At 34.4% G+C, this 25681-nt stretch overlaps 2 protein-coding genes across 6 annotated transcripts in view; both read right to left on the bottom strand.

The window, feature by feature from the left end:
- Positions 1 to 25681, bottom strand: part of LOC135671254 (probable LRR receptor-like serine/threonine-protein kinase At1g05700) — a 78836-nt gene that overhangs the window by 2278 nt on the left and 50877 nt on the right. The window contains exons 1-8 of one of the 2 annotated variants that reach the window (XM_065179274.1): positions 5681 to 5835; positions 4285 to 4852; positions 2934 to 3433; positions 1669 to 1804; positions 1509 to 1580; positions 1028 to 1099; positions 800 to 880; positions 535 to 713 (exon numbers count right to left, since the gene is read on the bottom strand). In XM_065179274.1, the coding sequence (XP_065035346.1) occupies positions 535 to 713; positions 800 to 880; positions 1028 to 1099; positions 1509 to 1580; positions 1669 to 1804; positions 2934 to 3433; positions 4285 to 4852; positions 5681 to 5825 (1753 nt within the window). In that variant the 5' untranslated portion in view covers positions 5826 to 5835. Of the gene's footprint in view, positions 1 to 534; positions 714 to 799; positions 881 to 1027; positions 1100 to 1508; positions 1581 to 1668; positions 1805 to 2933; positions 3434 to 4284; positions 4853 to 5680; positions 5836 to 25681 lie in introns of those variants that run through there. The other variant, XM_065179275.1, reaches the window with a different exon arrangement.
- Positions 20356 to 24396, bottom strand: LOC135671260 (probable LRR receptor-like serine/threonine-protein kinase At1g51820). Of its 4 annotated transcripts, XR_010512679.1 has the most exons (6): positions 22095 to 23253; positions 21869 to 21995; positions 21314 to 21382; positions 21038 to 21230; positions 20758 to 20821; positions 20356 to 20596 (listed from the first exon to the last, which is right to left on the bottom strand). XR_010512679.1 is itself a non-coding variant. In XM_065179285.1 (5 exons), exons 2-5 carry the CDS (start codon positions 22131 to 22133, stop codon positions 20986 to 20988), a joined length of 480 nt encoding a protein of 159 aa, XP_065035357.1. In that variant the 5' UTR covers positions 22134 to 22312; positions 23324 to 24396; the 3' UTR covers positions 20356 to 20985. The 4 variants fall into 4 exon arrangements, 2 of the variants coding, with proteins under 2 accessions (XP_065035357.1, XP_065035358.1); XR_010512678.1 differs by having other exon boundaries at positions 20758 to 21230; positions 22095 to 23251; XM_065179285.1 differs by adding an exon at positions 23324 to 24396 and having other exon boundaries at positions 20356 to 21230; positions 22095 to 22312.

Here is a 25681-nt window from a genome sequence, read left to right as displayed (position 1 = left end):
ACATTTAAAGCATCCGATATATACAGAGAAGTGTTTCCAATATAATTAAAAATATTTATTTTTACTTAAATTAGTTTGCAGTTTAAAAGATCAGCATAATTACAACCCAAATCAGAGTTGGGAAGGTTCATCATAACGAATGGTCTTAGGGAATACAAAACTTCCCTTGAAGTAGAGTGTGTTATCTACCATAAGCTTACATCTGGATAGATGTTTGCTCCAACTAAACCAAAAAATATTTAGATAAAAAAGTTGTTTGAACGCTAACAACTACGGCAGATACAGAAACCAAGTTAGAAATCTCTGCTTGACGAGAGTCTCACTTTTGTTACACTATATAAAAGAGAAAAGAAATCTTTTCAGCAATAAAAGAAGTTATTTTTCTCTATGATATCAGAGCAGACATGTCCTGATATTATACAGCTAAGAAGAGTTCTATCTCACTTCTAACATTGCCTTTTTGCTGAAGAAGAAAAGGACATTATAAAACAAAATTGTATGTTTATAAGCTATTACTTGCCTAAAACCACTTACACAATTTTGTTGTAGATTCTCTTCTCCTCAAGAAGAATAAAAGCAATGATAGGAGCAGCAGTATAATCAGTGCTGGGACGACAGCGATCAGCACAATGGTGAATGTAGCAAGCTTCCTTCCTTTGCTGCCAATTTGACATGTACCATGACAGAGACATATATCGGGATTGTTGTCCACTCTTTGCAGAACATAAAGTTAATAAGATATTAGTATTAGGTAGAAGGAATCGTGGGAAGATTTGGGTTGTTAGACTACAGCACAAACCTCAACTCAAGCAATCCTTTTGATTGTCCATCACACAAAGAAGCTGGAATAGGCCCATTGAGTCGGTTATTTGACAAAATTCTGCAAAAAGTTTGATCTTTCTCAACCACTAGCATATAATATGTGGAGAGAGAAGTCCTGAAGCATGCGCACGACAAAATTGAAGTTTTCGATATTGAAAACGCATGCACCAGGTGAATTGTGTAAGAGAGAAAAATCTTTTCTTACAGCACAGTGAGTGATGTCAATTCTTCGAAAGAGGGCGGTATTGGGCCTGTTAAATCATTGTTTGACAAGTCCCTGAGACAAAATACATGGAATACAATAGTCATCGATATGTTTTCATGAGAAATTTCATTAAAAAAAACAGTAGCTACATGTTGATCTAGTTCAGTTTGGTCCTTGGAAACCAGATTGCATTAGCAAAGCCATATTAGTTCAGTTTGGATGTTATAGGATGTGGTTAAAGAAAACCCCAAGCTAATGCTTTGGTTTGTAAACTGGTCCATCTGCATTCCTGATTTTGGCAACTAACATGAAAAAACAAAAGCCTTTTGTTTATGAAGTTAGAAAAAGGAGATTAGAAGTGAATAAAAGACACATGTAAAAGGGTAACAAGTCAATTTCATGCAACATCTACAAATTGTTCTCAAGTTCTCTGCATGATGTTGCTAGCCAGCAGCCTCCGACGATAAATTTAGAAACTTACAAATAGTTAAGGGCCTTCAGATTAGCAAAAGTATTTGGTATAGCACCATTCAACCCATGATAAGAGAGGGTTCTGCAAAAGAAAATAAAGTAGAAATCATTACATCAGAATCAGTGCTTTTTATTGATGTCTTTTAAAACAACCAAATCTTGGAGCTTACAATGAGGTGACTCTTGGGGTACCAGAGCTTGAGTAGGTGCAATTTACTCCACTCCAAATGAATTGCTGCGGAGCACAAGGATCACCCTGCCATATCTTCATCTGATATAATTTCTTTATCCCCATCATAGCATCAACTGTTAATTTTACAGGTTAAGCCAATATCTGATATGCTATGCAGAGAGAAATTCTTATTTACTTCAGGAAAGAGATAGCTTCGGTACAGATCAACCATGGTCCACCATACTGAATTCAAGCTATTGTGAAAAAAATCCAAGGTTGACATGTAATCGGATGCATGCCATATAGATGATTATTGTAGCCCCCTCGAAACAAATTATAATATTCATTTCAAAATAGTAAATGGGCTCCATGAAGCATTTTGGCACAACTCTGCCCGGAAAAACGTTTTACCTGCATGAGCACACCTACAACCACACTTTATATGATTTGGTTTAGATGTTTGTATGATCTTACCATTGATATTAATATCCAAATTGTGCTTGACCTAGCTTAGGAATAACTATCTTGAAATGATATTTACAGGCACATCAGAACCATTAGATACATCACTTGTTGTACGGTAACCCAGCCATTTTATATATTGTCAGTCTCAGTCATTTATATTGTTGTCAATCTAACTTTTGTTTATCATCTCATACATGTCAAATCACCATGAGAAGTAAAAGCGCAGAAGAATATAAATTATGATTTCTGATAATGCATGGTTCAAGTGCTTGGACTCAAAAAGAATAATTAACATTTTTTCCCGAAAAGTATGCATATCCTCTGAACATAAGATTGACAGTTATGCATAATATCTCAAACATTTCATTGCAATAATCAAGTCTTTGGAATTATTGAACACTCCAAGTTGACCAAATGGATCCCTAAGTTCGTTCCCGTAGACTGATTATTTTAACAAAGGTAGCAGAAAATGTGCTCATTTTACCAATGCTAAAACAAAATAAAGGAAAGAAACAATGTATTCATCTTCAACTTAATATGTAAACTTCAAATCAGCAATCGGCTAAATAAGCAAACAACTTATTGTATATGTTCAGGTAAGACACCAGTGAAATGGATGATGCACTGTTTGATGCCAATAACATACTACACTTTTTTAGTCTTCCAAAAGTGTTCAGGTAATTAATAAGAAAAACACAGTTCATCTTGAGGGGGAAAAAAAAAAAGAACAAGCAGATGATACAAGTTATTGACCGGACTAGAGCAATGGATGTCCAAATTAGTGGTGGGATAGCATACCATCGGCTGCATCTGTTGCCAAAACTGAAAGATTAATAGGAATGTAAACCTCAGCAGCATTGAGGATGGGGGGAAGGGTGGAACTGGCCACCCTTGTCAGATTAAAATAACCATTTAAGCCTGGGTATGCCAGCCGATGGACGAAATGGAAATGAGTTGCCAGTAGATATGCAGGACTGATGTTATCACTATCGGGTTCCTCGTCTGCTCTCACCTGAAAAATTCTACTTCCATTCCCACTTAAATAGTCGAAATCAGCAAAGTGCAAATAGATATAGAATGTTGTTTGAACACTCGAATTGAGGCCATAGCCCAAGAAATATTGCAATGTAAAATTATCTGCAGCAACAGTTGCAGTCCCCATGACCACGCCTGGGACCTCATAAGCATCACCACGAGTGGTCTTGATTCCCAAAGTACTGCTCGTAAAATACCATGTTTCACAACCAATATAACTGTTGCAAGGATCCCATGTCCTATCATATTTATCTTCTGGATACCTGTACAGCATGAAATTTGTTAACCAATCTATATTATTAATACAGATATGATTTTGATAGACTCAACCACTTTTCAAAGGCATAATAAAGAGAGATTATGCTAGTCGTGTTCCTTAAGACTCCTCCTTCGCCACACACGACAATGTTAATCATTGTCCTCATCGAGTTTGCTGTCCTCTCCCAAATTGTGGTAATTATCTCCTGGGATCTCCTATTTCTGCTCACTTGTTTGTGTCAGATATATGTGATTATTTCTGAAGTGTTGGTCCGCTTATCTTTTTGTTGCATTACTGGAGTCTATAGAAAATTAGTGTAATCAAATTATAACATTATGCTAAGTTCATTTAGCTTGTGCTTCGTGTCTAACTTGTGTAATTATAGAACCATAATTACGGTATTGTTCATTGTAATTTCACTTCTACAGATAATTAAACTTGGATCTTAATTGGGTTTGATTTAGTCTAATAGTCTTTTCTAGCGATGAACACTTTTACTGGACATCTGTGGTTAAAATTGAGAGTCAGTTTAATCAAAATTGTAATTGAAGAGTATACAGAGTCAATTACTTCTATAGTGCAAATGAGTCTTTATGTTTGTTACAATTTTTTGAGATAACCACAAACAGATTATAACACTTTGTTCCCTTTATAGAAGATCAAGGCTGCATCCCTTTCCAAATTTTCCGTAGTGATTCGGCCTCAAAAGAACTACCATAACCAATCAATAAAGGAAAGCTAGGAGAAAACCGTCGGGTTCAAGAAATCCCCTTTCTCCATGCGAGGCATGAACACTGGACGATCCGTATGGGAGAAGAAATTTCAGCAAGCATCGAATGGAAGGTCTGCGTTTACCTGACGGTGTCGTTGGTGAGGGATCCCAAGTTGAAGCGACTGTAGAAGAGTAGTGCAGCGGATTGATTCGCGTCCTGGTACGCCAGGTGGTTGTCGATATGCCTCAACTCCAGCGAAGATATGAACGGCGCTCCCAAACCAATGTTGGCCAGGCATATCGACAGGGAGTCGGACGGGGCGGCAGTAATAATCTCGGCCCCGTAAAGTGCGAACACCTCGGTGATGTTGATGGTTTGCCAGATGTTGACACCGACATAGAGATCGAATAGCAGCGGTGGGGCGACGGAGTCCCCAGAGGCTTGGCCGTCGTAGTTGCCGTGAACGAAGGAGGCCCTTACGAGATACCTGTCCCCTTCCTTCAACCCGGGAAAGGTGTAGCAGTTGCGAGTTCCCTCGGGAAAGCTTCGAACGGTGAACCACGGACGCACCTTTGTAGGATCCTCGATGAACCTTTGAGCGATTCTGACGTTTCTACCCGTGTCGATGTATCCTTCATCGACTCGGTACAGTATTCCAGTTTCGGAGTCGGTATAGCTACGAGTGGCGCCACAGTCGATGCTCACGAATCCTGCACAGATGATTTGGGTTGGGTGATCCGTTCGTATGACATATGTTAGTTTAACTAACAAAGATTAAGATTGGAATAGTCATTGTCGATTTTTTTCGTCAATAAATAAATAAATATAATATTTGTTTATTTTTAATTATACTTTTAATTTTTTTTCAGAATAAAAAAGTTATGAAGAACTAATATATATATATATATATATACACATGCAGTATCATCATGTAATGATCAATTCAGTAGGAAAATTTATTATTATTTTTTATTGATTATAATAATCTTAGATCTCACTATATAAAGATTTCTCAAGTATATTTTTTGATATCAAAATTCTCTTAGATCATTAGTTCTCTAATAGACTTGGCATTTAGTCGAATCCCCCAACTCTTAAACTAATTTAAGAATTAGAAGGTTTTATCAGGCACACGGCCAACGTAATTTTATACCGGACTTGATATTGGATTAAGATTATGATTGGTTAGGAATGATTATTCAAAGTAGAACAATCAAAAGCTAAATTAATAATATATAATCTAGTAATATATTGTTGAGAGAAAAAAAGGAGAAAATTGGGAGAGAAGACAAAAGGAGGAGTAGCAGGCTAGGAGACAGAGTAGAAGAAGAAAGAATGGAAGAAAAGGGAAGGAATAGAGAATAAAAGAATCAAATATAGTTGTAAATATGTGGTCATCATCAATTGATGCAATTCAAATGGAGTCACCATGAGAACGCAGCCACCAAGAGAGATCCATGGTGCCAAGCATGCTCTTGCAATGGGTGCTGCGTGAGAACAAGAAAAAGCTAAAGCTATGCACATCGCAAGCAAAGTACCTGGCTGACCATTCACCAGAATCGCTGCTGCCAAGAATCCTAAGCAGACTCCGACGATGAAGTTGCTCATCGTCTCCCTGCAACTCAACTCATCGATGCAATCCGCAGATTTTTGCTTCAGCAGGCAGCATACATATATGTACATAGAGAGAGAGAGAGAGAGAGAGGATTGTTGTCAATTGATGACTTGGAGTGAGATAGCGAACGTTTGCATTTTACATGACTTTTGTTTTTTTTTTTTTTTGCTAGTCTCTTAATATTTGTTTTATTAGGGAAACTTAATATAAAGTAGACGGATGACTTGAATCAGTCTTACCATTAAATTGGAACAACATTGAAGGGGTTGGGATGTTACCGTTTTACCACTAAATTAGAATCGTTTTATATATATATATATATATATATAATTGATCTTATATAATAAAATTTTAATTTTCTCTTTAGAGATAGACGAATGTTGTCAAATCATTTTAAATAGAAAAAATGATGATAATAAGTTTATTAGAAAAAATCTGAACTACCATATAATAATTCTAAAATGATTAAGAAAGATGAGTACCGATATGTCATTATCTATAGTATTTCGAATCCCAGCAATAGAAACTTTTAGCCAAAGCTCAAAATCACATCAAGTAATTGAAGGAGGAGAAACAAATAGATTTCCTGAAACACATCAGCTAATTCATGGAGGAGAAACTAACAATGAACTAAAGTGAACAGATGCCAACAAAAAATACTATTAAAGAACTTCTATTTTATAACTACCTCAAATATTACAGCACCTCCTTTTTTTTTTTTTTTTTTAGTTCCAACACCTCCGATTACATAGACCTATTAAATCCGGTTAGAGCTAGCCCTAGAAAATTTACCAAAGGGTAATTTTGACAATCCAACAAAAATAATAAAGCAGAAAGAATAAAAACGACAAGAACATCAGATTTACGTGGTTCGGTCAATTAACTTTAACCTACATCCACGGATGAAAGAGAAGCAAATCACTACTATAAAAGAGGGACTATTACAAATGCCTTAGGAAGATATTCCTAGGCCATAAAACACCGAAAATTACTGAACAAGAAAAGCCTAAAGCAAACAATTAGGTTTTCTTGTGGTGCATCTGACTTCAAAGCCCAGGCCCTTATTTATAGTTCCAATAGGAGATAACAAGCATGATTTTTCCGATGTGAGACTACGGGACTTGCCAAACTAACAAATCTCCACCTTGGCATGTCCGAACAAAACTTGCTCCACCTTCTTCATAAAAGCCCCAATGGGCAATCACCAACAATGAACACCAACCAAGTCTAAGCACTGCTTGAACTTTAAACCAAAAGAGGTTTCGTAAGCATATCAGTTGGATTGTCCTTCGTATGAATTTTCTGAACAAGGACTTTCCCCTCAGCAATGGCATCCCATTTGCATCCAACAATTTTCTTACCCGAAGGCGGCTTCACAAGATCCCAAGTTCTATTCTGATGGAGAAACTCAATTTCTTCATTCATCGCGATCAACCACTTAGCGGAATTATCACAAGAAACTGCATCTGAGTAGGTAGTAGGCTCACCAACTACACTTGTTTCTTCTACAACAGACAAAGCATATGCAACCAAATTTGCATATATTTATAGTGGTCGAATATTTCTCCATGGTCTATCCTTGGCTATGAAATATTGCTCTTCCTCTAGATCAACTTCATTAGTAGACTCAGGACCATCTACTGGTATTCTTTGAGAAGAAGAGTTCGACTGAAAAGAATTAGACCTACCAATCTCAAGCTCCACATTCTTCTGCGCACTATCATTTGTACAACTAGTATATTCCTCTTTGGAAGATAACATAGACAATTCATCAAAAGTAACATCTCTACTTATTACAAATTTTAGGGATTTAGGATCAGAACACCATAATTTATATCCTTTCACCCCAGAAGCATACCCAAGGAAAATATATTTTTTAGCTCGAGGCTCTAATTTTCCTTCATTTATATGCATGTATGTTGGACACCCAAAAATTTTTAAATCAGAGTAATCAGTGGGAGTACCTGACCAAACTTCCTCCAGAGTTTTAAAGTTAAGTGCTGCAGAAGGAGTGTGGTTGGCAACGTAATAGGCCATATTAATTACGTCTGCTCAAAAGTCCTTTGTCAACCCTGCATTTGAGATCATACACCTTGCTCTCTCCAAGAGTGTTATGTTCATACGTTCGGCCACACCATTTTGTTGAGGCGTCATCTTAACAGTGCGATGTCGAATGATTCCTTCATTTTTGCAGAATTTATTAAAGTCACCTTCACAAAATTCCATGCCATTATTTGTTCGAAACCGCTTAATCTGTTTACCTGTCTGCTTCTCAATCAAAACCTTCCATTGTTTAAAGGTTAGAAAAACATCATTTTTATGCTTCAAAAAATAGACCCAAACTTTCCTGAAATAATCGTCAATGAAAGTCAACATATACTTGGCACCACCCTTAAACTGAACATGAGCTGGATCCCAAAGGTCTGAATGAATATAGTCAAGAGTACCTTTCATTTTGTGAACTACCAGAGAATTGAAGCTGACTCTTTTCTGCTTTCCAAAAATGCAGTGTTCACAGAAATCCAGTGGCCTAGTACTTTGTCCACAAAGTAGATCCCTTTTACTCAATATGCTCAAACCTTTTTTACTCATATGACCCAAACGCATATGCCATAATTTGGTGACGCCAGAATTAGATAATGATGATGACGAGACTGCAATTGATCCTGTGACAGTAGTTCCCTGCAAAATATGTAAGCTACCAGACCTACAAGCTTTCATAACAATAAGAGCACTTTTAGAAACTTTCATAACTCCACCTTCAACTGTGTATTTACACCCAAGGGCCTCTAGGGTGCCTAAAGAGATGAGATTCTTTTTTAAATCAGGAACATGTCTAACATTAGTGAGCGTCCTCACAATACCATAATGCATTTTAATTCGGATTGTTCCTCTACCAACAACATCACATGCTGCATTATTGCCCATCAAAACAATTCCACCATTACAAGATTTATATGTGGAAAATAAATCTCTATTAGGACACATGTAATAAGAACAACCTGAATCTAAAATCTATTCATTTTTAGACCTCATCCTGTCATCAGTAATAGAGAAAATATTTCCATTATTCTCATCAGCTGCTACACTAGCTTTAGCAGACTTAGTAGTTTTCTCAATAAATTTTTTATTTTGATTTAATTTATTTTTCAATTTAAAGCAATTGGCCTTAATGTGCCCTATTTTATGACAATATCTGTACTCTAAATTTCTATGTCTGGATTTAGATCTAGATTTAGATCTACTACTGTCAAATTCTCTTTTATCTGTTCTCTCCTTAACAACCAGACCTTCAGCCTGATTCTCTTTACTTTCCCTAGTGATATCCCTGTCTATATGCATCTATATTCTCTAAATCCATAACCAAGGAATCAAATGTATCAAGATGTGAGAGTATAGATGTACCTTCAGTCATCCGAAGCATATACAAACTCTGCTTTAAGTAGAGACAATTCTCTATTGTCCTCTTCATATACAAGGCTTTAAACTTATCCCACATGCTCTTAGCCGTAGTTTCCGTAGCTACCTCCCGTAAAACCTCGTTAGAGAGATTTAGAATAATGCTGGATCGGACCTTCTTATCCATACCTGTAAAATCTTCCATTGACGTACCTCGTCTTGAATCAGAATGGCCTCCATCTTGAGTTGCCACATGCCGAAGTTGACATTTCTATCGAATTTCTCGACAACGATATTTGTTATTATCATTGTTGTCAAAAGATCCCGAAACCAAGCTCTGATACCAGTTTGTTAGAGCTAGCCCTAGGAAATTTACCAAAGGGTAATTTTGGCAACCCAACAAAGATAATAAAGCAGAAAGAATAAAAGCGACAAGAACACCAAATTTACGTGGTTCGATCAATTAACCTTGACCTACATCCACGAACGAAAGAGAAACAAATCACTACTATAAAAGAGGGACTATTACAAATGCCTTAGGAAGATGTTCCTAGGCCATAAAACACCGAAAATTACTGAACAAGAAAGGCCTAAAGCAAACAATTAGATTTTCTTGTGGTGCATCTAACTTCAAAGTCCAGACCCTTATTTATAGTTCCAATAGGAGATAACAAGCCTGATTTTTCCGATGTGGGACTATGGGACTTGCCAAACTAACAAATCCAAATATATGCGCAATACAAAATAGATACATCAACAATGTCCACATGTAACGGCAACCATATATTGAGCTCTCAAAAATAAATAAGTTCACCAAAGACATCCCATTAATAGATTATTACATCACAAGTGTCAAGAGTTTGAATTACAAATGATTTAATTTATTGCCTCGATGCGTATCCAAATTCAATCTACTCCTAGGCATCTGAAAATTTTTAACAACAAGCATATGAGCAACCACAACTTAGTAAGCACCAAAACTCATATACTAGCAAAACTTATCATAAATGCATTGTAGAAAACTATACATAAATGCCAAACCCTCTTTTATTCTTAAATAAAAAGTAAACATGCTTTTCAAATCAACACTTTTAGCATAACAAGCACATAAGATAATATAATCTTTGAAAACATTTGTATAACAAAAACATAAGTGGATATATTTTATTTTAATGCAAAGATTATCATTCACTAATTATGAATCAGTATAACTAAGCTTTCACTTTCTCTAAATCTTTTTCTTTTAATTCATTCAATCAAACTACTGTTTAACCATGGCTGCCAAGGCTCAAATCTTTCTTTTTTAATTTTTTTTTTGGACTCATTAAATGATATATATATATATATATATATATATATATATATATATATATATATATATCCTTAACACTATGAGAGTGTTTTGGTCCTCCTTTCACACATCATCTTACAAATGAATATTCTTTTCGTATTACATTTTATTTATCTTTAGATTGGTCATCTTCTTCTTATGAACATAAGGATGCGCCAAACAAACTACAATTTGACTTGCGAATAACATCTATCATTTTCTCTTCTTCTTTCAGGTGAATATTGGCTCTCTCAAATCTTAAGCAGCACATCAAGCATAATTTAGTGTATAATCTTAAAAAAACTTGCATGCGTTGGTTGAAGCTTGGATTGTCATAATGACAATTTTAGGACAGAAAGTGCCTCATCTGCAGCGTAATATGTTTTCTAGAGGCTAAAAGAGCACTGTATTCCCCCTCGTTTAGAAGCATCCTCTTGGTAGAACTTTTTTGTCTAGGAAAGACGTCAAATAATATCATGGACGCGCGTGCTTCATACGGCAAGATATACCAAAGAAGGTTAGTTGGGATAGCTACTCAACACAATCGAGTAACCAACCAACCACTTAAGTGGGCAAGACTCGAGAGCTTTACAAGTCTTCCATGTCTACTGGTGAAATGAAGAAGATGACTTGCATGTTGTGTGGAAGAAGTTGGCCTTTGCTGGAGTTGATTCCGTTGTCGATTGGGCTGACAGGTCAAGTCTTCTTCGTGCAGAAGCGGAGATCAAAAGTAGTCCATGGAATGGGAGAATTTTGCGTACATCCCTTTCCTTTCCTCATCAGTTGCTTTATAAACCATGTATGTTGGCTTTGTGATTTGACCGGCCATACACCTCCACCTTCTTCCTGGTCTTCTGATTGCAAGTGGGTGATTTTAACATGGAGAGGGAGGTGTTGGAATTAAACTTATTGACTAATGATTCTTGAAAGAGTTTTTTAGAAAAGAATAATTTATTTTAAATATAATTAATGTAATATATCTATAAAAACTTTATAAACCCGAAACATAAAAGTTTTTGAAGCTATAAAGAAATATATAATATTTTGCCATGCCCTACTCTTCCATTGTGTGATATCCCTATCTCTTCTTCCTAGTTCAATATTTGGTATTATATCTTAGGTTAAACTATGGTCTCTTTTCCAAGTACTATTCAATTCTAGATCCCTAGATTGAGAAAAGAAATTTATGATATATGGTACATCCAAATGAAGATTCTTCTAGACTCTCAAGATGTATAGAAGTTTGAGAAGATAGATTTGTTAAACCATGTCCAAGGAGCAATAAATGTATAAGCAAGAAAATAACTCAAAGATAGAAGGAAGAAGGAGAAAATGACTTTGTTCACAATCCTTTAAGGGCTTGATAGAAGGAAGAAGGAGTAAATACTTTAGAAGAGGCTTGAGAAATGCTTCAAAAAGCATTTGATTGTATGGATAAAGTAGAAAAGCTTTGTCTATAAGTTTTATGAGTTGAGTTTGAAAAATTACAATAAGGTATTTCTGAATCTATTTTTGAAATACCTTGCTGTAATAGAAAAAATAAGTGATCAAAGAGTAATAGAAAAGAATACTAAGATTTCTAGATTCAAAGTTTGATTTTATTACTATAGCGAATAAAGAGTCTAAAGATTTGAAACAAATATATGTAGAATAACTATTAGGTTCTCTTCAAGTTCATGAACAAAAACTTAAAAAAAGAGGAGAAGAAAAATCTATAGAAAAAGCACTACAAACTATGCTTACTCTTAAAAACAAAGATGAATCAAAATCTCAAAGAGAAAAAGGTCGTGGATAAAAAGGAAGAGGTGGCAGATATAAAACTAATAAAGAATCTCAAAATAATGAAGGTAATAGAGAAAATTATAACCAAAGAGGCCGAGGTTATAGTCGAGGACGTGGACATGGTAGAAATTTTAAAAGGTCTAAAATTTAATGCTATGTTTGCAAAAGGTATAGACACTATTCCTTTGAATGTTATTATAATTTTAACAATCAAGGTGATGAGGTAAATTTTGTTAAAAAAAAAAAAATAAATATCAAGTTTTGCTAATAACTTATAATAATTTGAAGGAGATTAGTCTACGACATAGTATCTAGATACGAGTTATGTAGCACAAAAGAACTTTTTTAGAAATGAATACGAGTTATTTTCGGAACATTACATTTAGTGACATATCTCAAAGATTAATAAGAGACAAAGGTAAAAATTTTCTTGGACTTAATAATGGTAAAAATTATGTATTTTATATTTTTATTATGTTCCTGATATAAAAAATAATATTATGAGCTTGGGGTAACTACTTGAAAAATGTTATGATATTGAGATAAAATATATGGCTCTTTTAATTTGTGATAAGAATAAAATATTAATCTCATATGTGAAAATGACAAAGAATAAAAGTTTCCTTTGCATTTATGCATATTTGATTGGTCAAATTATTTTAAAACTAATATTGAGGATATTTTTATATTAAGGCATCTCAGATATGCTCACTTAAATTTTAAGACTTTGAAACTTCTAGAGAAATATAATATGGTGATAAGAATACCAAGAATTGATTGTTCTTCAAAATTATACAAAGTATATGTCATTAACAAGCAAGAAAGAAAGTCTTTTAAATTTAGAAGAACCAAAGGATGGCATCGACTTGATTTGATACACTTAGATGTTTGTAACCTATCAATCTAGTATCACTTGGAGGAAGCATGTTTTTTCTTACCATGATCATAATGACAAAACTTGAGTTTACATGTTAAAAGAAAGGAAAGAAGTTTGATGCAAATTCAAACAATTTAAGAATTTGGTTAAAAGTGAAAGTGGTTGTAAGATTAAATATTTAAGAATAAATAGGGACGATGAATATTAAATAAATTTGAAAGTTTTTATAGAAATAATATAATTTTATATCAATTTATCATGTCATATACACCTTAAGAAAATAATATCTTAGTAAGAAAAAATAGAACTATAGTTAATATGGTCCGATGCATGTTAAACGAAAAAAGAATTCCTAAAGAATTTTGCTTGTGTAGTTTATTTGCTTAAAATTTTTTCGACAAGGAGAATTGATAATATTACACTAGAAGAAGTATGAAGCTTATAGAAATCAAGAGTTAATCATTTGAGAATTTTTCGGAAGTGTTATATTTGCTAAGATACCAGAAGAAAAGAGAATAAAACTTAAGAATAAAAATTAAAAATGCATCTTGTTAGGTTATACTAAGAATTTTAGTGGTTATAAACTCTACAATCCTATTGCAAACAAAGTTGTAATGCCAAGGTTTGTTGAGTTTGAGGAACAACATATTTGAAACCAGAAAAGTGATGAGCAAAATAAGAAAACTATATCTTCAGAAGAGGATGATATAATACAAGTAAGCATCGAAAAATCTTTGCTTGAATCATCACCTAGTTTGGCTAGGTCACATGATTTAAGAAGTCTGATTGTAAGGATAAAAATAATTCAGGAGTTATATGATGTTACTTAAAAGGTCGATACTAACAATGATGAGTTTTTTTTATTTTATCTTTTTGTATGAGAAAAAAAAAGTCATTTATTGATAAGCTCCTAGGAATGCTACCAAAAAGGTCGTTTATTGATAGATCAAGGGATTCTAATAATTTCATTTCTCCTATATCCATCCTAAGGGATTTTCCCTTGTAAATAATTTCTTGACAAATTCAAATTCTTGAGTTCTGCAAGGTCACCGATTCCTTTTGGTATCTCTCCGGTTAGACTATTATTTGAAAGATCTAAACTTTTCATAAGTTGCATGCTGCGTTAAATAATGAAGATTTTGTCCCTCCGTAAAGATATCTAATTCACAATCATGATATTTATAATGAGGTGATGTCAATCTCATGGTACTTAAATTACCAATGTTGTGAGGTATTGAACCAGAGAAGTAATTATTCGCAAGATCCAATATTTGAAGCCGTTCAAATCGAGCAAGTTGCCAAGGAATAACTCCTGAAAACATATTTGAACGTAAACGAAGCACTACCAGTTGTTGTAGATTTTCTCCCATCCATAGCGTTATGCTTCCGACAAGATTATTTTGAGTCAGATCAAGACACCATAAATTTGTACAAATTTTCAATGACAAAGGAACCTCACCCGAAAAACTGTTATTTTGCAGTTGCAATAGCAAAAGCTCACTTAAAAAACCGATCGTGTGTGGAATTTCACCCGAGAAGTGATTGTTGGCCAAATTCAAGAAATGAAGATTTTGTAATGACTCCCCTAGACAATAAGGGATCTCACCAAGTAATTTGTTGTTCGAAAGGTCAAGGTATTCGAGATATGTCCATTGGCAGATTGACGAAGATAAGCCACCGTCAAGCATGTTATCTGAGATTATCACCAATCTAACATGGGGCCATATCGGCAATTGTCCTGTAAAGGAATTATTGAAGAGAGATAGAATATCCAGTGTGGACGGTAGCATCGTTGGTAATGAGCCTTCAAATCTGTTGGAGTCCAAATATAATGTTTCCAACTTGGTGAACTTGAAAGAAGATGGCAGCTTGCCTCCTCCATATGTTGGTTGTTGGAAAGGTCTAAATATGTGATGGTAGAAGATGAAATATTCCAAAACCAAGCTGGCATTCTCCATGCAATTTTACAGTCTCCCAAATATAATTCTTCCATCTGTGTTTGGAACTGTATTCCGATAGATTGAGGTATCTCAGTTTCTTGAAGATAGATTGAGGTATCTCAGTTTCTTGAAGGAGCCGATGAATTCCGGCATGCGGATCCCGCTGAAATCATTGAAGCTAAGATCCAAGTGCTCCAGATGTGATAAAGCAAGCAATGACGAGTTCATCATCCCCTCACCGCGTAATGCCCAATCATCTGTAATATTTGTGTTCCGGAGGTCGAGCATGACGACGTGGCCAGTGGTGGCACCACAGATGACCCCCTCCCATGCGCAGCAGTCTTGGCCTACCCAAGAAGATAGCCGGTTATGGGTGTCGTGGATGCCGGCTTTGAAGTCCGACAGTGCCTCCCTCTCCATGCTGAAACACCCACTTGTCACCGTGGCCCGGTGGAGGAGGAGGGCCAAGAGGCACAACGACAATGATGATAAGAAGCGTAAAGGGAAACCCATGGCGCGCAGTTTGATCTCCCTCCCTACCGAACTACCTACTTACTCCAAGCCGCCACAGTCAGAAGAACAGGATGAAGGTGGAGGTGCATGCTATGTGTGGTACCCATTATCCATGATATATAAATTGGGCATAGCTCACTCAGCTTGCCTGCTATGTGTGGTTGGAATAATAAATTAAACTTTATGGTTAGATAGAATTTTGATTTATGAATTCTATCCAAGATATAATTAAAATTGAAACCTTAAGTTTACCCTTTATAAAATAAGAGCTCATGTAAAGTAATACTTTAGGTATAAAATTTGAGATGAGAGATGAATTAAAATAGATTAAAGTTTTTATATTAAATACATAATTTTGAATTTTGAACTCGCTTCCTTATTTTTCTCTATCGTCACTTTCAACATAACATCATGTGACGTAAGAGTGAGGGCCAAGTTTTTGTTCCATCATTGTAGGGGTAAAATGATAGATACCTAAGGATGAAAGCCGCCATGATTAATACGGCATTTTGGAAATTGATAGCATCGGTCTCAATCGGTGGGATAAGCACTGTTTGACAGATGAGCGGTGACTTGATTGATGCAGATAAGCTGAGCAGTGAGAAGTCTCGCATCCCTAAGCTGTATTCCATGGATTCTTTTTCTACACGTCGCTGGCCAAGAAGACTTTGACTTGCGGTAAATTAGAATTTAGATTACAGATCTAAATAGAAAAATTAATTTTTATGAACATAAGGATGCGCCAAACAAACTACAATTTGACTTGCAATTAACATCTATCATTTTCTTTCTTCTCTTCTTTCAAGTGAATATTGGCTCTCTCAAATCTTAAGCAGCACATCAAGCATAATTTAGTGTATAATCTTAACGAAACTTGCATGCGATGGTTGAAGCTTGAATTGTCATAATGACAATTTTAGGACAGAAAGTGCCTCATCTGCAGCGTAATATGTTTTCTAGATGCTAAAAGAGTACTGTATTCCCCCTCTTTTAGAAGCATCCTCTTGGTATAACTTTTTTGTCTAGGAAAGACGTCAATTAATATCATGGACGAGCGTGCTTCGTAAGGAAAGATATACCAAAGAAAGTTAATTGGGATAGCTACTCAACACGATCGGGTAACCAACCACTTAGGTGAGTGGGCAAGACTCGAGAACTTTACAAGTCTTCCATGTCTACTGGTGAAATGAAGAAGATGACTTGCATGCTGTGTGGAAGAAGTTGGCCTTTATTCCGTTGTCGATTGGGCTGACAGGTCAAGTCTTCTTCGTGCAGAAGTGGAGATCAAAAGTAGTCCATGGAATCGGAGAATTTTGCGTGCATCCCTTTCCTCATCAGTTGCTGCTTTATAAACCATGAATGTTGGCTTTGTGATTTGACCGGCCATACACCTCCACCTTCTTCCTGTTCTTCTGATTGCAAGTGGGGGTTTTTAACATGGAGAGGGAGGTTTTGGAATTAAACTTATTAACTTATCATAAAGAAATTCAATTTGTATCAAGAGAAAAAATAAATTAAATATCTAAGAACAAATCAAAAACTATTGGTTAGAGGTTTTTAGAAAAGAATGATTTATTTTAAATATAATTAATATAATGTATTTATGGGACTATATAAACCTTGGGTCATGAAACATAAAGTTTTAAAATTGTGAAGAGTTTTGAGTGAAAGATAGAGCATTTTGCCTTGTCCTACTTTTCGATTGTGTGATAGCCATCATCTTACTCTTCCATTGTGTGATAGTCATATCTCTTTTTACTATCAAGTTCAACATTTGCTATTAGAGCTTAGGTTAAGTTATGACCTCTTCTTCAAGCATCACTCAACTCTAAATCTTTTGATTAACAAAAGAAAATCATGACATGTGATAACAAAGAAATTTTCTCAACTACATAGCAGATGAGATTTTCTCAATTGCACGAGGAAATCTCGCTGCTCCATTGAGGAAATCCTCTCATTCATCATATATAAATAGGCACCATATAATACTAATTGAGATGTGTTTTCCTTGTTTCCATCATTTCACTCTTTGTTTTATCAATATGGTAAATCTAAATGAATGTTCTTCTAGACTCTCAAGATGTATGAGAATTTGTAGAATATGAATTTGTTGAATCAAGTTCAATAGAATGAGCAATCAATATAGAAATAAAAAAATAACTCAAAAAATAGAAGAAAAGAGAAAATGATTTTGTTCACAATTTGAAGTCATCACTCTAGTAAATACTTCAAAAGTATTTGGTGGTGTGGATCAAGTAAAATAGCTTCGTCTATAAGTTTTACTAGTTGATTTTGCAAAATTACAATAAGATATTTCTAGATCTATTTCTAATTACTTCTCAAAAGTCATTTCTATTATTTATTAAATGAGACAAAATGGTGAACAAATAAGTGATGAAAGAGTAATAGAAAAAAAGTACTAAAATCTCTATATCCAAAGTTTGATTTTATTTTTATAGTGATTAAAGAGTTTAAAGACTTAGAACAAATATCTTTAGAACAACTAATAGGTTTTCTTCAAGTTTATAAATAAAGACTTACAAAAAGAGGAGAAGAAAAATATATATAGTAAACACTATAAACGTTTACTCTTGAAAATAAATGTAAATTAAAATCTCGAAGAGAAAAAGGTAGTGGACAAAGAGGAAGAAGTTACAGAAATCAAACCAATTAAAAATCTCAAAACAATGAAGGTGATAGAAAAAATTTTAATCGAAAAGGCTAAGGTTATGGTTGAGGATGTGACCGAGGTCGTGGATGTGATAAAAATTCTAAAAGGTCTGAAATTCAATGCTATGTTTACAAAAGGCATGGACATACTCCTAATGACTTATAATAATAATTTGAAGAAAGATTAATCTATGACATAGTATGAAGTTTTGTTGAGAAAGAAAAGAACCAAAATCAAGTTTTGTTAATAACTTGTAATAATTTGAAGGAAGATCAGTTTATAACCTAGTATCTAGATATAGGAGCTTCAAATCACTTGTGTGGCATCAAAGAACTATTTTCAGAAATGGATACAAGTAATTCCAAGAACATTACATTTTGTGACCTATCTCAAAGACTTGTAAAAGACAATGGTAAAATTTTTCTTAGATTTAATAATGATAAAAAAATATATGTTTCAAATGTTTATTATGTTCCTAATATAAAAAATAATATTGTGAGTTTCGAGCAACTACTTAGATGTGAAAATGGTGAAGAACAAAATGTTTCCTTTACATTTATGCATATTTGATTGGTCAAATGATTTTAAAACTGATATTGAAACCACTTCTACATTATGGTATCTTAGATATACTTACTTAAATTTAAGACTTTGAAACTTCAAGTATAATACGGTGACAATAATATTATGAAATTGATAGCCCATCAAAGTTATGTGAAGTATATGTCATCCACAAGCAAGAAAGAAACACTTTCAAATTAAGAAGAACAAAAAGAGCATGATATCGACTTGATCTAATGCACTCAGATGTTGGCCGTATCAATCTAGGAAGTATGTATTTTTTTTACTTTTACTGATGACAATAGTGGCAAAACTTAGGTTTACATGTTAAAGGAAAAAAAAATTTAAGCAAATTTAAAGAATTTAAGAATTTGATGGAAAATCAAAGTGGTTATAACATTAAATGTTTAAAAATAAACAAGGATGATGAATATTAAAGAAATTTAAAAGTTTTTATAGAAATAATAGAATTTTACATCAATTCACCATATCATGCATGCTTCAACAAAATAGTATCTTAGAAAGAAAAAATAAGGCTATACATATTATAGTATGATGCATGAAGAAAAGAAGAATTCCTAAAGAATTTTGGGGAGATGCTATTGCTTGTGCAATTTATTTGCTTAACAGGTTTTCAACAAAGTGAATTAGTAATATTACACTAGAAGAAGTATGGAGTTTATATAAATCAATATCTCTTAAATGTTGCGGAGGTCAATATGTTAATTGGGTAATACGTTGAACGAGAGGACGATACGACGAAGGGTAGATGAAACGCTGGACAAACCAATGACATACCAGATTCATGCTTTGTAATTAATTATATCTTGATTGAAGTAGTTTATAATGTAATTAAGTTGGTTTGTAGTGAAACTATACCAACTTAATTAAGGTCCCATTGAACCTAATCTAGGGCTAAGTTGGGCTCATTCGGAGGCTCATTCAATGACCCAAAAGTCGGGTCAGGCGATGATATTGCTAGATTAGATAGTGGAATCGCCAGAGGCTCAGTCTCCAAGACCCATTCTCTGAGACTGTTAGGTGGTGGTATCGCTAGACTGGACGGTGGTACCACCTAGTGTCAGATAGTATTGACGGTTGTACTACCAGTACCCTGAAGACTTGGGATAAGACTATTTTTTACTTCAAATTTGAATTCATTTAGAGCCTATAAATATCTCACTCATCCCTGCTCGATTAATACAAAAAACTGAGAACAAAATTGTGTAAAAATACTGTTATAATTCCTTAAGAGTTCTCTTTCTCTAGCTTTATGTTTTAAATTCAATTTGAGAGAAGGATAAGAGAATTATAAAGATTATCTTGTAAACCAGTGAAAATGAGAAAAGAGTTGTAAGAGAGTAATTGGTCTTCATATGTTAAAAGAAGATAAATAGTGGAAGCCAATAGCTTTGACGGAGGAGGAATAAAAAATAGACATAAACTACTATAAACTTGATGTGCACTCTTTCTACTCTTCGTTACTATGTTTTCTGTTTTAATTGCTTATCACATTTGCTCAAAGTTAAATACACTTTCGATATCATTTCCGATACAATTTCACTGAAACAGTTTTTTTTTTTTTTTCAAATCGATATCGTTTTTTCAAAAGCACTAATTCAGCCCGATTCGATCCTAACAGATCGTATCCATTCGAGAAGTGACACCTTTTTTTGTTGCTCCAACACAGCTGATAGGCCTGTAACCAGTTCCAGAACAACTAATATACATCACTTTTTTCAGTCAGCTGGAAGGTAGCAGAGTACCTGAAAAAAGAAATGTATCAATGTAGTACTTGGTAACTAGTATGATACTTTTGGAGAAGAAACTAAGAAGATTGAATATTGTTTTGACTTGACTCATACATTAATTTAACATGATTCCTATGAATATTTTATAGATGTAAAAGGGGCAAAAATAACCATACCAGAAAGGTCCAACAATTGTTCGTGATTTTCCTCTCCTCTTGTAAAGTTAGCTAAGAAAGAAATCTGCATCACATTTGGAAAAAGAAGTTTTTTTTTGTGATTTCTTCTCATTGTGATTCTACATCATTCTCTTTTTCATTTAGTTGCCAAAGTAATTCTTAGATTCTCTATAAAACAAATTAAACCGACTTGTCAGTAGAGAGACAATCAAGGAAATCCTGAGCAATTCACACTGCAAATATTATTATCTGGCAAACTTCTGTGAAGTAGAAAACATACTCGGGATCTATGTATCCTGGAGTGCCAGCCACAATATCAGTAGATACGTGAGTCTGGGCATCGGTCAGGAAAGGCTTTGACAGCCCAAAATCTGCTACCTTTGTCTCAAAGTCATATGTTAAGAGGATATTGTTAGTCTTCACATCTCTATGGATTATAGGTGGCACACATCCCTTGTGTAGATACTCCAGACCTGTTCATAAATTGTTCAGTGGAACAGAAAGTGAAAATTTGAAAAGATAGATATATAAAAAGCAATACCAATTGAAAGATCACCTTGTGCGACTTCCACTACTATCCGAATTCGTTCTCTCCAACTCAATGTTTGGCTATTTCCAGTTTTATCTGTAAAATGAACTCCATCAATTCAGCATAATGTAAAATTAACTCAAGAATATTATGTTGCACAGTTCTGTAAGGACCGGATGAATTTGACAATGCAATAAAGATTCTGAATATGTCTCAGATACAGTAAAGAACATTTTATCTATAGAAAAGAAGGTGCAGTTAAGAATCTAAAATGTTTATAAAAAATGAAAAATTGTACTGGATAAGTCAGTTACACTAAGCTCCAGAATCTTGACAAATAATGATCAGGGTACTGTTTTTGCTAGAAGAAAAAAAAAACTAACATGATAATATTTTATCAATTGCATTAATTCAATCCAATGATAATGTATGACAAAGGAAAGAGAGAAATTCTAGGTAGAGATTGAGAAATATACTGTCGAAAGATGCGACATTTTCGGGTAAAGCAACTTAAACTGGATTCAATCTTCTCCAAGCATGCAGTAGCTCAGATCATAGAATACTATTCAACATCTTTTTTACCTGAAAGATGATCTCTAAGACTTCCACGAGCAGCATATTCATAAACAAGTCCAAGTTGATTGCTGTCTCTACAGTACCCGATCAAAGACACTAAGTTCCTGTGATGGACCCTCGATAAGAGAAGAGCCTGCAACCCAAAGAGGAAGATATATACTTAATTTCATCCATAACCTATTTGTTCATTAAAATGCTAGTCCACCAAAATGCATTCATATAGATTGCATACCTCGGCTTGAAACTCCTCAGATGATGTCCCTTTGACCATCCGATGTGAGTGCAAAAGTTTTACTGCAGCTTCAGTGCCATCATGCAATCGACCATGGTAAACATTCCCAAACCCCCCCTTTCCAAGTACAAGATCAAAATTGTTGGTGATGGCCTTCAATTCATCATATGTAAATCGATGGGTTTCGGGTATAGCAAGCGCGTCTTGAATTGGCGGTGCTATTATTTCATTAAAAGAAACAAAAAAGAGTGCTGTTAACACTGCTTCTCATTGTAATGAAGGTGAAGTTGCTAGTACAGAATTCCAAAACATGCATCCGCAAGTCACTTGTAACCTCCAGAGAGAAATTTCATGAGCTATGATTCATAATAACTCATATACCTACCGATGATCACTTTCCATTGTCTGTATGTTAAATATGTCCAGGATCATGTAATTAATTTAGAAAAGTTGTGTAGATAATTCTAAAACAGACTCTATAATAATGAGCGTAAAGAACATTGATGAGCCTAAAACACACTTTACAAATACAAAGGTGAAAAAGTTAGCCAAAAATTAACTGACTTAATTTTATGCAATCACACTTATATACAAGGTTTGTCAAGCTTTGGTAGAATGGTAGATAATAAATTATTATTTATCAACCCACTAGTTGTTGATAAGTTTGTATTACACATGGCTTAAAAATTGACTCATTTAATCTTGATCTATTTGATAAAGAACTTAGCTTTATCAAAATTTTAATCTCAGGCAGAATTTAGACAAGACTAGAATTGAAAAAGATCAGCATAATTACACCCCAAATCAGAGTTGGGAAGGTTCATCATAATGAATGGTCTTATGGAATAGAAACTTCCCTTGAAGTAGTGTGTGGTATCAAGTATCAACCATAAGCTTACATCTGTTTTAGCTGTTCGCTCCAACTAAACCATAAAAATATTTAGATAAAGATGTTGTTTGGATGCTAACATCTAAGGCAGATACAGTAACCAAGCAAGAAATCCTTGCTTTACGCGTCTCACTTTTGTTACCGTAGATAAAAGAGAAAAAAAATCTTTTCAGCAATAAAAGAAGTTATTTTTCTCTCTGATATCAGAGAAGACATGTCCTGATATTATACAGGTAAGAGTTCTATCTCACATCTAACATTGCCTTTCGTTGAAAAAGAGAAGGACATAATACAACATAATTGTATGTTTATAAGCTATTACTTGCTTAAAACCACTTACATAATTTTGTTGTAGATTTTCTTCTCCTCAAGAAGAATAAAAGCAATGATAGGAGCAGCAGTATAATCAGCGCTGGGACGACAGAGATCAGCACAATGGTGACTGTAGCAAGCTTCCTTCCTTCGCTGCCAATTTGACATGTACTATGACAGAGACATATATCGGGATTGTTGTCCACTCTTTGCAGAACATAAAGTTAATAAGACATTAGTATTAGGTAGAAGGAATTGTGGGAAGATTTGGGATGTTAGACTACAGCACAAACCTCAACTCAAGCAATCCTTTTGATTGTCCATCACACAAAGAAGCTGGAATAGACCCATTGAGTCGGTTATTTGACAAAATTCTGCAAAAAGTTTGATATTGCTCAACCATTAGCATATAATATGTGGAGAGAGAAGTCCTGAAGCATGCGCACGACAAAATTGAAGTTTTCGATATTGAAAACGCATGCACCAGGTGAATTGTGTAAGAGAGAAAAATCTGTTCTTATAGCACAGTGAGTGATGTCAATTCTTCTAAAGAGGGCGGTATTGGGCCTGTTAAATCATTGTTTGACAAGTCCCTGAGACAAAATACATGGATTACATTAGTTATTGATATGTTTTCATAAGAAATTTCATTAAGAAAAAAAGTAGCTACATGTTGATCTCTATAACTTTGGTCCTTTGAAACCAGATTTCATGAGTAAAGCCATATTAGAAGCAAAACACAACAATAGTGTTTTGGTTTAGTTCAGTTTGGATGATATAGGATGTGGTTAAAGAAAACCCCAAGCTAATGCTTTGGTTTGTAAACTGGTCCATCTGCATTCCTAATTTTGGCAACTAACATGAAAAAACAAAAGCCTTTTGTTTATGGAGTTAGAAAAAGGAGATTAGAAGTGAATAAAATACACATGTAAAAGGGTAACAAGTCAATTTCATGCAACATCTACAAATTGTTCTCAAGTTCTCTGCATGATGTTGCTAGCCAGCAGCCTCCGACGATAAATTTAGAAACTTACAAATAGTTTAAGGGCCTTCAGATTAGCAAAAGTATTTGGTATAGCACCATTCAACCCATGATAAGAGAGGTTTCTGTAAAAGAAAATAAAGTAGAAATCATTACATCAGAATCAGTGCTTTTTATTGATGTCTTTTAAAACAACCAAATCTTGGAGCTTACAATGAGGTGACTCTTGGGGTACCAGAGCTTGAGTAGGTGCAATTCACTCCACTCCAAATGAATTGCTGCGGAGCACAAGGATCACCCTGCCATATGTTCATCTGATATAATTTCTTTATCCCCATCATAGCATCAGCTGTTAATTTTACAGGTTAAGCCAATGTCCACCATACTGAATTCAAACTATTGTGAAAAAAATCCAAGGTTGGCATGTAATCGGATGCATGCCATATAGATGATTATTGTAGCCCCCTCGAAACAAATTTTAATATTCATTTCAAAATAGTAAATGGGCATCATGAAGCATTTTGACACAACTCTGCCCGGAAAAATGTTTCACATGCATGAGCACACCTACAGCCACACCTTATATGATTTGGTTTAAACAATAGAATTCTGATCACTGAAAATCCTGATGTTGTATAATCTTACCATTGATATTAATATCCAAATTGTGTTTGACCTAGCTTATGAATAACTATCTTGAAATGATATTTACAGGCACAACAGAACCATTAGATACATCACTTGTTGTTCGGTAATCCAGTCATTTTATATATTGTCAATCTCAGTCATATATATTGTTGTCAATCTAACTTTTGTTTGTCATTTCAGACATGCCAAATCACCACGAGAAGTAAAAGCGCAGAAGAATATAAATTATGATTTCTGATAATGCATGGTTCAAGTGCCTGGACTCAAAAAGAATAATTAACATTTTTTCCTGAAAAGTATGCATATCCTCTGAACATAGGATTGATAGTTATGCATAATATCTCAAACATTTCAATGCAATAATCAAGTCTTTGGGATTACACTCCAAGTTGACCAAATGGATCCCTAAGTTCGTTCCCGTAGACTGATTATTTTAACAAAGGTAGCAGAAAATGTGCTTCATTTTACCAATGCTAAAACAAAATAAAGGAAAGAAACAATGTATTCATCTTCAACTTAATATGTAAACTTCAAATCAGCAATCGACTAAATAAGCAAACAACTTATTGTATATGTTCAGGTAAGACACCAGTGAGATGGATAATGCACGGTTTTATGCCAATAACATACTACACTTTTTTCCTTCAGAAAACGGATAAAAGGGGGGGAAAGCATGAATGGCCACATTGCATGTTAGGCTTCCAAAAGTGTGCAGGTAATTAAGAAGAAAAACACAGTTATTGACCGGACTAGAGC

The sequence above is a fragment of the Musa acuminata genome, unplaced genomic scaffold (genome assembly GCF_036884655.1).
Source record: "Musa acuminata AAA Group cultivar baxijiao unplaced genomic scaffold, Cavendish_Baxijiao_AAA HiC_scaffold_1138, whole genome shotgun sequence".
NCBI classification, from domain to species: Eukaryota; Viridiplantae; Streptophyta; class Magnoliopsida; order Zingiberales; family Musaceae; genus Musa; species Musa acuminata.
Note: the sequence above shows the minus strand (reverse complement) of the source record. Positions and strands in the feature narration are given on the sequence as shown.

Bases quoted from the DNA above. Each gene is read 5' to 3' on its own strand.
- LOC135671260 (XM_065179285.1), bottom strand. From the start codon at position 22,133: ATGGTCAAAGGGACATCATCTGAGGAGTTTCAAGCCGAG. The intron at 21,996-22,094 runs GTATGCAATCTA...TTTGGGTTGCAG, and splicing joins CTGAGGAGTTTCAAGCCGAG to GCTCTTCTCTTATCGAGGGT. The intron at 21,231-21,313 runs GTGATCTTTCAA...ATTTATGAACAG, and splicing joins AGTAGTGGAAGTCGCACAAG to GTCTGGAGTATCTACACAAG.